Source organism: Callithrix jacchus, chromosome 3 (genome assembly GCF_049354715.1).
Source record: "Callithrix jacchus isolate 240 chromosome 3, calJac240_pri, whole genome shotgun sequence".
NCBI classification, from domain to species: Eukaryota; Metazoa; Chordata; class Mammalia; order Primates; family Cebidae; genus Callithrix; species Callithrix jacchus.
The window spans coordinates 175,935,099-175,948,100 of NC_133504.1; the positions used below are offsets into that span (position 1 = coordinate 175,935,099).

At 36.0% G+C, this 13,002-nt stretch overlaps 1 protein-coding gene across 41 annotated transcripts in view; it reads left to right on the top strand.

Moving 5' to 3' along the window:
• Nucleotides 1-13,002, top strand: part of LCORL (ligand dependent nuclear receptor corepressor like) — a 198,332-nt gene that overhangs the window by 78,801 nt on the left and 106,529 nt on the right. The window contains exons 5-6 of one of the 41 annotated variants that reach the window (XM_054253457.2): nt 3,385-3,468; nt 7,386-7,723. The exons of 39 other annotated variants lie outside the window; for them this stretch is intronic. In XM_054253457.2, the coding sequence (XP_054109432.1) occupies nt 3,385-3,468; nt 7,386-7,399 (98 nt within the window). In that variant the 3' untranslated portion in view covers nt 7,400-7,723. Of the gene's footprint in view, nt 1-3,384; nt 3,469-7,385; nt 7,860-13,002 lie in introns of those variants that run through there. One more of the 41 variants, XM_054253458.2, reaches the window with a different exon arrangement.

The following is a 13,002-nucleotide window of genomic DNA, read 5'->3' on the forward strand; positions in this document are numbered from 1 at the left end:
TTTATAATACCCAGCCTAACTGGGGTAAAATGATGTCTCATGGTGGTTTTGAATTGCATTTATTTCCCTGATGATTCGTGATGGTGAACATTTGTTTCATATACCTGTTGTCCATTTGTGAGCTTTGTTTTGAAAAATGTCTATTGAAATCATTTGGCCACTTTTTAATGGGATTATTTGTGCAGGTATTAAATTTTTTTTTCTTTTACCTCATTGCAGCCTTTAATCTGTAGACCACACCACTTTCACTGTTTATCGCCTCATGATTTCACTTCTCTCATTATTCAGCTCACATACTGTGCTTGAAAATTGTGATCATTTTTCATATAAAATCTTAACTCCCTTTCCTCTCTTTGCCTTTGTCATATTTGACACTCAGAACCTTTTCTGTGTTTTAATTCAGTTCTCAGTTATTACACACTTACTCTGGAATAGCTGAACATGACAAGAGGAAAACATCCAGTCATGCTGTTTTTCTGAGTCTCCTTTATCTAGTCCATTTGCTCTCTTATAGGTGGTTATTTTATCTCTCTCTCCTCAAACCTCCACCAACTAAAAACTCTCCTTCCTTTTTGTAGCAGAATCACCTTCTATTATACTGTATGCTCTACTTAATTTATTTATTGTTTGTTATCTGTTGCCTTCTGCTAGAATATAAACACTATGAGTAAATGAATTTTTGAGGACTAGCATGCAGTAGGTAATTAGTAATAATGTTTGTTATTGTCCATACTTTTGCCATCTCCACTTTCCACCTTCCCTTCTCTTTTACATACATCCTAGTTAGACTTTTTTTCCTATGACTCCACTAAACTTGTTTTATCAATTTCACTGATAATTACATCTTGTCCTATTCAAAGGAATGCCAGGCAGTTCTCATCTCAGCCTTTCAGCATCATTTGATAGAACAGATCACTTTCTTGGTTTCTGGAAAATTATACCCTTTGGATTTTTTTTTTTTTTTTTGCCTTTCTCACAAATTGCTTCTTTCACATGATTCTTACTGGTTTTCTTCTTTTAAATGTTATGATTCTTCCTTTAAATGTTAAAGAACCCTAAGAATTAGTCCTCAGCTGTTTTCTCTTCATGATTAACATCCACTCACTTGGTGAGACCTCATTCAGTCCTATGACTTTAATTATCATGTGTGTGCTGATGGTAATTACATATTCAGTCTAATCCTAACCTTTCCTTCTACTTTACCAACTCTTATATCTAACTACCTAGTTGATCTTCTTCACTACAATGGCTAATAGCCATCCCACAATGACCTGTCCAAAACTTTATTTTAATCTATTCCCCTTCCCCAGGTTTTTCCATTTTTGTGAAAGGTATCACTCATGACTCAGTTGGTCAGGCCAAAAGGCCAGGAGGAGCCTTCTTTGGCAGTATCTTTTACAGCCCACGTGAAACCTATTATTAAGTCTCTACCCTCAAATCAATTCTAAATCTGACCATGTCTCATCATTTCCATTGCTACTACCCTAATCTAAGGCCTATCCGGTGTGGTTATTCTACTAAAGAGCGTTCTAACTGGTCCTTTGGTTTCTACTTTTCCCCCTTCTTAACAATTCAGCTTTCTATACAAAAAGAAAAATGGTGTTTCTAAAGTGTCAACCAGATCATTATTCCTCCATTCGAAAACATCTAGCGGCTTTACATGTATTTAGAATAAAATCTCTCAAGGACTCTGTGTGGTCTAGTTCTGCCTCCTCCTTGACCACATCTTATTGCTCATTCTCTTGAATACTTACTGGCTTTTTGCTTTTCCTCAAATTCTCTTAACCATATTCTCTTCTCAGGATCTTTATACTTGCTGTTACCTCTGTCTGGAATCCTGTTTCTACCAGTACATATTGCCAATTTCTTCATATCATCAAATATTGCCCCTCTGCTGATAATGTGCTGCCCTGACCACCCTATTGAAAATTCATCTCAGTCACTCTTTCCCATTATTTTTTTTTTAAGCCTCCCTGACTCCTCCTAAAATCTGTTTGTCTGCCACTGCTTCTGGAATATAAGAACAATATAGGCAGGGATTTTGTGTTATCCCTAGCACCTAGAATAGTACCTGGCAACATTAATACTCAGTAAGTTAATTGAATGCATTTAAACCTTTTAGAAAAGAAATGTTTTCAGAATAAAAGCAATGCTTTAAAATCATGATGGCCTTTGTTTTTTAAAAATGTAACTCAACTGCAGTATGTTAGACCTTTAGACAAACATGAGTGAGTCCTGGCAGGTGACAAGTAAGTGCTAATATTCTAAGATATTCTAGGGATCGGCCAAACATACTGAAAATATAAGTGATTCTGAATTCCTTTCAGAAACGTTTAGTCATTATTCTTTCAGTGCTTTTGTACATCCCTAATAACCTCTGGAATAAATGTTTAAATTTGAGGGGAACAGATGCAGGCATTGACAAACCCAGCAAAAACAAGCAATGGGGAAAGGACTTCATGTTTAATAAATGGTATTGGGAAAACTGGCTAGCTATGTGCAGAAAACAGAAACTGGACCTCTTCCTGTCACCTTACACTAAAATTAACTCCAGATGGATCAAAGATTTAAACATAAAACCTAGCACCATATAAAAACACTAGAAGAAAACGTAGGCCAAACTATCCAGGACATAGGCATAGGCAAGGACTTCATGACTAAAACAGCAAAAGCAATGACAATAAAAGCCGGGATAGACAAATGGGATCTAATTAAACTCCAGAGCTTCTGTACAGCAAAAGAAACCATCATTAGAGTGAATCGGCAACCAACCGAATGGAAAAAAATTTTTGCAATCTACCCATCTGACAAACGGCTAATACCCAGAACTAAAGAACTAAAACAGATACACAAGAAAAAAACAAACAACCCCATTCAAAAGTGGGCTAAGGATATGAACAGACACTTTTCAAAAGAGGACATATATGAGGTCAGCAGACATGAAAAAATGCTCATCATCACTGGTCATTAGAGAAATGCAAATCAAAACCACACTGAGATATTATGCCAGTTAGAATGGTGATCATTAAAAAATCGGGAGACAACATATGCTGGAGAGGATGTGGAGAAAATAGGAACACTCTTACACAGTTGGTGGGAGTGTAAATTAGTTCAACCATTGTGGCGATTTCTCAAGGATCTAGAAATAGAAATTCCATGTGACCCAGCAATCCCACTATTGGATATATACCCAAAGAACTATAAATCGTTCTAGTATAAAGATACGTGCACACGTATGTTCATTGCAGCCCTGTGTACAATAGCAAAGACCTTGGAACCAAACCAAATGCCTATCAATGATAGACTGGGCAAAGAAAATGTGTACATATGCACCATGGGAATACTATGCAGCCATAAAAAATGATGAGTTTGTGTCCTTTGTAGGGACCTGGATGAATCTGGAAACCATCATTTTCAACAAAGTGACCCAAGAACAGAAAGCCAAGCACTGTATGTTCTCACTCATAGGTGGGTGTTGAACAACGAGAACACGTGTACTCAGGGAGAGGAGCATCACACACAGGGGACAGTTGCAAGGGGTAGGGGAGAGACAACGGGGGCTGGGGAGGGAGAGGAGGGTGGGAAGGGATAACATGGGGAGAAATGCCAGATATAATATGCACCTAAAGTAAAATAAATTTTAAAAAATTTATTAATTAATTTTTTAAAACCCTTCATATTTGATAATAGATTATAGCAACTACAAAAAAAATTTCTTGAGAAGAAAGAAAGGTTTTTTAAATTTATTTTATATAATTGGTTAGGAGTTTTTCTAAATAATTTCTTTGAGTATTCTAATTTATTTGAGAAAGTTTAGTAGGTGGGAATGCAGACCTGATCATCAAAAGAGATGTAATTATATTTTGGGACCCTATGTTTTGAATTACCATCTGTCTTTAGGTAATACTTCCTCTATATGCTCTGTCTCTAATATGGCAGTCAGTACAATTAGCCTGTATTTAATATATTATCTAGCAGTCGATATATACTGTTCAAAATACTTTATATTTAAGTACTGAATGGGAAGCAGCACTTTTATGTGGAAGTAACAGAAGAACTAATATGTGCTATATGACTGGTTAGTATTATATTGTCTTAAATAAGCCCTTTTAATGATATTTTTCCCAGTTTTCTTGAATAACTCATGAACTCACCAACTGTATTATCACCTGTGCGTTCTTTTATTGAATGCTACTAATTTAGTTCTTTCTTTTCCCCATTTGTGACCCCCCCCCCCCCCCCCGCCCACAGCACATCTAGCATGTTTGGCTTTATAAAATGTATTTCTGGTCCATGAGTAGTTCATTAATACAACAAAGATTTACTAAGCTCCTACTACATGCCAGGCACTGTTCTACTGAACAAAAGAAAAAATATCCCTGTCTTCATGGACCTTTATGTTCTAGTGAAAGGAGGCAGATAATAGACAAGTAAATTATACTTGTGGTTGAATGTGTATATATACACACCCAAAACTCTCACATGCTAATTGTATATGAATATAGAAAAATGCTGTGGGGACAAAATGGAAAGAGGGCACAAAGAGTGGAGATGGGGATTACATTTTTATAAATGGTAATCAGATGACATTTGAGCAGAGACATAAAAAAAGTTGAGGTAGCAAACTATAGAGATCTTAGGGGAAATATATTTCAGAACTTAAAATAATAGCAGTTTTGAGAAATTATGGATTTGCCATGTGGTAGGTAGTTGCCAATTCCCATTCTTCAGTTTTATAGAATGTTTGTTTTCCTCTAAAGAACAATCTAAAATTGTAACATTTTAAAGCAGGAAGAGGAGTTAAAGATTATCTGTGTTTCTTTACATACAAAGAAATAGTTAATAACTTGACCAGAACAGGTACTATAGGGTAAGCAAATAATGAAATAATGTTAGATAATTAATGACTGTCAGTAGCACTTAGCAAAATAAAGAAGACAATTTTTTAAATGTCTGACTAATGGATGATAGTGTTGATTGAGTGAAATGTGGTGGTTAAAGAAAGAAATAGGGGCTTTAGCTCCCATTCTGTTTGGTAGTAAGTTAAGCCACAGTGAACTGGTGAAGTAGAGAAATAGATTCCTGAGGTTCATCCTTGTCTGAATCCATGAAAGTAGTTCTGAATCATCAACTGAGCCACAGGCAGAGCAACTGAATGAAAAAACTCCTCAGAATGAATAAACTGTTTAAAGTTACTTCACTTCCTGATCACCCAGTACTCTATTTGTAGTTTTATTTTTTAATGTGATGAGTCGTCTCATGTCATGATTGAACTTACTTGTAACAACAAGCATTTTATTTGTGTGGTCTAATTTTTTTTTTTAAGATTCGGTGTCAAGTATTTGTGACTCTTTTTCTTTGCCTGACTAATAATGAACATTCGGTGGAAAGATTTTTTTCAATTATAAACTTCAACATTTCTACTGCTCATTTCATTAAATTCAGTCTCCATTAGCAAAATGTAAGACATTTTGCTTTACAGTTGACATTTCTGTCAACTCCTAGAAGTTAGCAAAATATATGCTAGATTCTTTTATACTCCATTCATTGTTTGTGGTAATACTTCCTTCAAGCTTGATTGGCTGATAGTATCATCTTATGAAAACTCTTTCTTAAATCCTACATTAAAGAAGTGTCAAATGTGTTAACACCCCACAACAGATATTCATAATTAATATGCTTGAAGTATGTGATATGTCCTTTGTCTATAGGCTGCATTAATGACATTCAGTTGAAAAGCAAAAGAGTCCATTTAAATATTCTCTTCAAAAATAACATTAACTAGAAAGAGGTGTACATAAGCATGGTCTGTTATCAGAAGTGTGTTGTTTGGAAGATTTTCTTTCCCCATATATTCCTTGATGAATAATACAGGATGGTTCTGTACAACATCTTGAATACTTTTACACTCAAGCTTTATGATTTGAACACCATAAAACAAGCATACTTTCCTTTAACATAACCTTAAGAGCTCTTCAGTTTTTCAAGTGGTATACCAACAAAGGTTATAGCTTAATATCATCTTTACACTTTGCACTTAAAAAGTGATGTTGAGCTGTCTTTGACATCTTGATATTCTAATATTGTTCTTCCTTGTCTAAAAAAAATTTGAGGTCGCAATTTTTCACCCATGAAAGTTCCCATTCATCAGGATTGAAAATGTGCATAGAGGTTTAAATGCATATATTAATATTGTAGTTTTTCAAATTAACCAGGGAATGCTGCTACAGCCTCACTGTTGGCAATAACTATTTAACTGAGCTGTGATCCTCAAATTATGTAGTTTATACAGTTCTTAAATTTCTCAAATCATTCTGTACTTTAAAAACTCAACTTTTTCACTGAATCATTGCCTTCTTCAGCTGAGTACACTATAATGCAATGTGATTGGTTACAACAGAGTTTAAGAAATAGTTTACACACACACACACACACACACACACACACGCATGCACGCACGCACTTTAGGTTCTGGGGTACATGTGCCGAACATGCAGGTTTGTTACATAGTCACACATGTGCCATGGTTGTTTGCTGCATCCATCACCCCGTCATCTACATTAGGAATTTCTCCTAATGCTGTCCCTCCCCAATACCCCCACCCTCCAGCAGTCCCCGGTGTATGATGTTCCTTTCCCTGTGTCCATGTGTTCACAGTGTTCAACTCCCACTTATGAGTGAGAACATGTGATGTTTGGTTTTCTGTTCTTGTGTTTCCTACGAATGATGGTTTCCAGCTTCATCCACGTCCCTGCAAAGGACATGAACTCATCTTTTTTTATGGCTGCTTAGTATTCCATGGTATATGCCCCGATGTATGATGTTCTCCTCCCTGTGTTCATGTGTTCACAGTGTTCAACTCCCACTTATGGTTTTCTATTCTTGTGTTTGCTGAGAATGATGGTTTCCAGCTTCATCCATGTCCCTGCAAAGGACATGAACTCATCTTTTTTATGGCTGCATAGTGTTCCATGGTGTATGTGTGCCACATATTCTTTATCCAGTCTATCTTTCATGGGCATTTGGGTTGGTTCCAAGTCTTTGCTATTGTGAACAGTGCTGCAATAAACATACATGTGCATGTGTCTTTATAATAGAATGATTTATAATCCTTCGGGTATATACCCAGTAATGGGATTGCTGGGTCAAATGGTATTTCTATTTCTAGATCTTTCAACTATTGCCACACTGTCTTCCACAATGGTTGAACTAATTTACACTTCCACCAACAGTGTAAAAGCATTTCTATTTCGCCACATTTCTCTAATGATCAGTGATGATGAGCTTTTTTTCATGTTTGTTGGCTGCATAAATGTCTCCTTTTGAGAAGTGTCTGTTCATATTCTTCGCCGACCTTTTGATGGGGTTGTTTGTTTTTTTCTTAGGATATCATGACTAAAACACCAAAAGCAATGGCAACAACAGCCAGAATAGACAAGTGGAATCTAATTAAACTAAAGAGCTTCTGCACAGCAAAAGAAACCATCACCAGAGTTAACAGGCAACCTACAGAATGGGAGAAAATTTTTGCAGTCTACCCATCTGACAAAGGGCTAATATCCAGAATCTACAAAGAACTTAAACAATTTTTTTTTTCGAGACAGAGTTTTACTGTTGTTGCCCAGGATGGAGTGTAATAGCACTATCTCGGCTCACCACAACCTCTGCCTCCCAGGTTCAAGCAGTTCTCCTGCCTCAGCCTCCTGAGTAGCTGGGATTACAGGTATGCACCACCACACCCAGCTAATTTTTGTATTTTTAGTAAGAGATGGGGTTTCTCCATGTTGGTCAGCCTGGTCTTGAACTACCGACCTCAGGTGATCCGCCTGCCTCGGCCTCCCAAAGTGCTGGGATTTCAGGTATGAGCCACTGTGCCTGGCCCAAGAAATAGATATTTATGGAATTATAAGAAGTACAAATAATTTGACTTGAATAAAGAGTTAGGAGAAGAAAGTATATTGTACACAGACTTTACAATAGAGGTAACAGTTGAGCAGAATTTCCTTAGTATAAGAATGCAAAGGAAAAGGGATAGCTCCTGTATCGGGGTTCTTGATTTGAAGTTACTAACTTAGCCCATGTTAAGAAAAAGGGGGTTATTGGGAGACTATTCAGGGTTCTCACAATTATCTAAAGGCTAGAGGGCCAACGTTAGCAAATAAAAAAAACCCAAGAATACAGAGGAATGACAGCCAAGGACACATTGTAATAAACAAGTCTGCATAACCTGAGGTTTATGCTTCCATAATGTGTTCGTTTTTCCAAGTCCTAAGAGGATTCATTTAATTGGCCCATTCTAAAACATCTGCCTGCCCACCCTTAGCACCACTATGGCAGAGAAAGAGAGGAGGGATCTGGCTTCTTCCATATTGAGTGTACATGTAGTTAAAATATGAGAATAGCACTGTAGAAAATGAATATGCCCACACAGACCGGGTTTATAAAAAATAAGATTCTCGAGTTGTCAGGTGAAGTGGGTATGCTTTTGATTGTGGTGCTCTCTACATGCTATCTAAAACCCTGGAAAAGGGGGAGTTAGGGTACCAAAATTAGGCGACTTGGTTGCTGGACACTACACATACAAAACCAGATGTTCATTAAACCCCTTCATTTGCCAAAAACAAGGACGCATTCTCAGCCCTTAGGCTGCTTAGCCCCTACAGTATCTGACTTTGTTGATCATTCGTTTCTTTCTTGGAAATGTTCTTTCCTTTGGCCTTTGCTATACCACTTTCTTTGATTTCTCTTTACTTCTATGAAAATTGTTTCCTGTTTTCTCTTTTCTTTTTTTTTTTTTTTTTTTACCTTTCCTATGAGGAAGAAGGTATAAGTTGGGTAAGGTAGATTGTCTTATTCTTTGTTTCATCCCTTAAATATTATTCTTCTCTTGAGGCTCAATTCTCAGCCTCCTTTTAATTTATGGATTCTCCCTGGACAACCTTAAGCTTCAAGCCCTCACATCCTAGTGACAGAAAATCTGCATTACTAGTCCTGATTTTTCAAGTTCATATTCCTGGCTGCTTCTAGGTTATCTACTTCCAGATACAACCCACAAGAATTTCAAAGGAGGTAGTATGTGTAACACTGGAAAATTTTAGTTATTCCTTTTGACTTCTACTCCTGTCTCCTCCATTAAAATATGAATTCTTTGAGGACAGATGCTGTCTTATATTTTATCATTTTTTTCTAGTACTTAGCACATATATTTATGCTCAAAACATGTGTAATGAATGTTTCCTATTCTAGTCTCCAGAAAAATGAGAAGGTTAAAATCCTATTCTATAGCCCAGTTTCTTAATATAAATAACCCATACTCCCAGTTACCTTGATTAGAAACTTCACACTAAATACTTGTTGAGTAACTAAATCTACCGGGTCCTCTCAGTCTCATTGATTTTACTTAAAATGTTGTTTATTTAATTTACTCTGCAGGTGTTCATATTTTCTTGGCTTTACCATAACCCTCCACATACTTATCTTTTCATTTTCTCCTAAAACAAAGCCACTATTCCTTTAAAAAACCTTTTACTTGCTGCTGCTGCTTAGTATCAACACTAAAATCCAGTTACGTTTATGTGTACTTCAGTGTTTTTGCTGCTTCCCATTTCCTCTTTGCTTGATAAACTCTAAATCATCTTTCAAGGAAGAAATGTTTTATATTCTCTGATCCCTTTCCTGTTTTTCTTTGCACTACCTCCAGGCAAAAATTAAAGTTTCCTTCTTAGATTTCCTGTAATACATTGTATATGAACATAAATTAGATGTGTTTTACCAAAAAGAGAAAGGATTATAAGAAACTAAAACCTTTATCATGTGGGTATCTGTTCTACTTGGTGAGAATACAGCTTATACAGATGGTGATATGGGAGTAATGCATCTGCTGGTCTTTTTAAAAAAATGTTTTTATTGTAAATTGACAATTTAAAATTGCATAAATTTATGGGGTACAAAGTGACTTATGAACACAACTTGGAATAATTAAATCAAGCTAGTTCATACATCATCACTTCAAATACCTAACTAGTTTTTGTGGTGGCGATTTACGCTCTTAGTGATTTTGAAAGGTATAGTACTCTATTTTTAACTCTATTCACCACGTTGTGCAATAAATCTAAACAGAAAAAAAAATCCATATTCCTTTTGAGATGGTGTACCCTTTGACCCTGTCTCCCCATTACGCCTACCCCCAGCCTTTGTGTTCTACTCTCTATTCCTTGTATTCTACTATTCTACTCTCTGCTTCTTGAATTTGATTCTTTTACATTTCACATATAAGTGAAGACATGAAGTATTTATCTTTCTGTGTGGCTTACTGCACTTCATATGATGTTCTGTTCCATCCATGTTGTTGCAAATGACAGAATTTCCTTCTTTAAGGCTGAATAGTATCCCACTGTGTGTGTGTGTTTTCTTTTGTGATAATGGTATGGATTCTTATGATAATGTGGCTGTATCCCCTTAACCTCCCTCCACCAAAGAAAACCCTCCTAAAATGCTATAAAAGGCCAAGATCCTATGATTCTGTGTTCTTTATATTCCTGTGACCTGGCATATTCCTCATTCTGCATAGACCATTGAGACCACCAAATCTGTACAACAAAAAGAAATTTCAGGAAGCCCATGTTCACTTACTTTATCCTTGATTTTGTACTTATTCTTTGCAGTCCATACTCAGTGGTGAAAGAGTAAGCCAAAGTGAAAGCAACGTAAGCAATGTGTAAATCTTCATTCTTGCCAGCCTTTGAACCAACTAGCTCATAAGCCTTCCAGAAGAAAAATCGGCAACTGTTAGTAACTTTTGGTATAAAGTGTGAGAGAGTAAAGAAACGTTTTCTCACTTTTGTTTTTCTGTGTGCTACCAATTTTTAAAGATTAGCTTATTGCTCAGTTGTTAATGTTGTCCTTATTCCCTTTGAAGAGTGAAGAGTTGTTTCATTTATGAGATACTGGTTGAGTTACTTTGTTGAGTTGTGGGACCAAGGTTGATCACTGAACACATCAATAAGCTATAGTGTTGAGTGTTTAGTCTCAAGGAGGACATTGCTGGTTATAGTAGGCTACAATGGAGATTCAGTAGGGAGAACAATTTATGAGCTCTTGATTCTCTTGTCATCTCAGGGGTGTTGAAACTGAAGACAAAATGAGCTGCCAGATCAGCGGTCCCCAATGTTTTTGGCACAGGGGACAGGTTTCGTGGAAGACAATTTTTTCTCAGGCAAGGTGTTGCAGGGAGATGGTGTCAGGATAAAACTCTTCTACCTCAGATCATCAGTTATTAGTTAGATTCACATAAGGAGCATGCACACTTCACAACCTATGAGAATCTAAGGCAGTTATGCTCAGTTGCCCGGTTCTTTACAGGGCATGGACTGGTACCAGTTCGTGCCCTAAAGGTTGTGGACCCCTGCTCTAGATATTCTTTCGAGAAGTATATAATCTTTATATTGTATTCTTTCATACTAGGTTGTTAACTCGTGGAGAGCAGAAAATACATATACTTTCTGAGTATCTTTTATTACCCTGAGCAAGTATCATAGTTATATTAGAGTTTTGATCATTGATTTTTAATAACTTATAAAAATGAAAGATGATCTCTACTTGAAATCTAGCTCTGTGCCTCTGTAATTATCCTATTACAGTATTTTCTAGGTAAAGGATTCTTTTTAATACTCCTTAATAGTAATTTGTTTGCATTTTACTTACAGTCTTATGCCATTTAAAAATTAAAGATAGAAAAGCAACATTTGGGAATGTCTTTTATGGCTCATTCTGTAGATAAAGTAGAGCAACAGTATGAGTCCTACTAGATGATTATTGAATCTAATTCCTCAGTTTACCTTTCTGCTTGTTATTGTAGCATTTAGATATTTTGCATGGTCTTATTGTGACCAGAGAATAATACATTTAAATCCTATAGTAGTTCATAGTGGTCCTTACAAAACTTAAGTAAACTACTATCCCTAGAATAGACTTTTTACTCTTATTTGGTTTCACTCTATTTTCAAAATATTAGATTTTCTTTGGAAACAGATCTGCTTTTTAACACTTTTACTTTGTTTTGCATTTGTTCCTAGGAATGCCCCAGCTATAGCAGATCCAAAAGCTTATATAAAAATTTTGGCATCTCTTAAGTACCATACTGTTATATTGGTTATGTTTTAACAAGTCAAATATTTGTGGCACTCCTAACTATAATTCTCCACAGTAGCCTCTAGACAGTAACTTCAAAGCTGTGTTGAAGGTGGCTGTAATAGGAATAAGGCAACATCTGAATGACTCCTTTGATGGGTCAGAGATTTATACTACTTAATAGCAAGTGTCATCACTGTTGAAGAGGCAAAAACAAACAACAAAAAGTCTATCACGGGAAATGATTCAGCATTTCAACTAATTTCTAGTCAAATTTCCACTACAATCCTGACTATTTTGTAGAGAAATATGAACATTGAGATAATATATTTAGAGTAAATTGCTTGACTGCTTCCCTATAAGAAGAAAATTGTTTACCCTTCCTTTTCAATTACCATAATTAAGTGTTTCATATATTGAGAGTAAGAGGGCAGCTGGAAGACTTGTGCCATTATCATTTATCTCTTCTGAACTTGTCTTGCATGGTGGAATGTATTGTTAGCTTATATAGGAAGTGGAAGCTAGATGAAGCAGAATGGGAGTGGAATGTCTGGGAACATTGATACAGAATAATTTTTGTGTTGGCAGTCTATGTTATGGTGGTTATCAATGATTTCTGATGGGGATACATTTTTAAACATTTGTTTTCTTTTTCTGATAATATTCAGAAACCTCTGAATCTTTTCTCCTTATTTTGCTTGGCAGATTGCCCTCTGGCCTCTCTTTATCTACCTCACAGTTAGAAGAAATGAAGCGGTGAATATAGCATTTTATCATTGCAACTTAAAATCAGCATATACTACTTTGCTACTGTAATTCTCATGATACTATTTATCTCTTTAATTTTACTTTCTAGCTCAGAGATTCTTATAC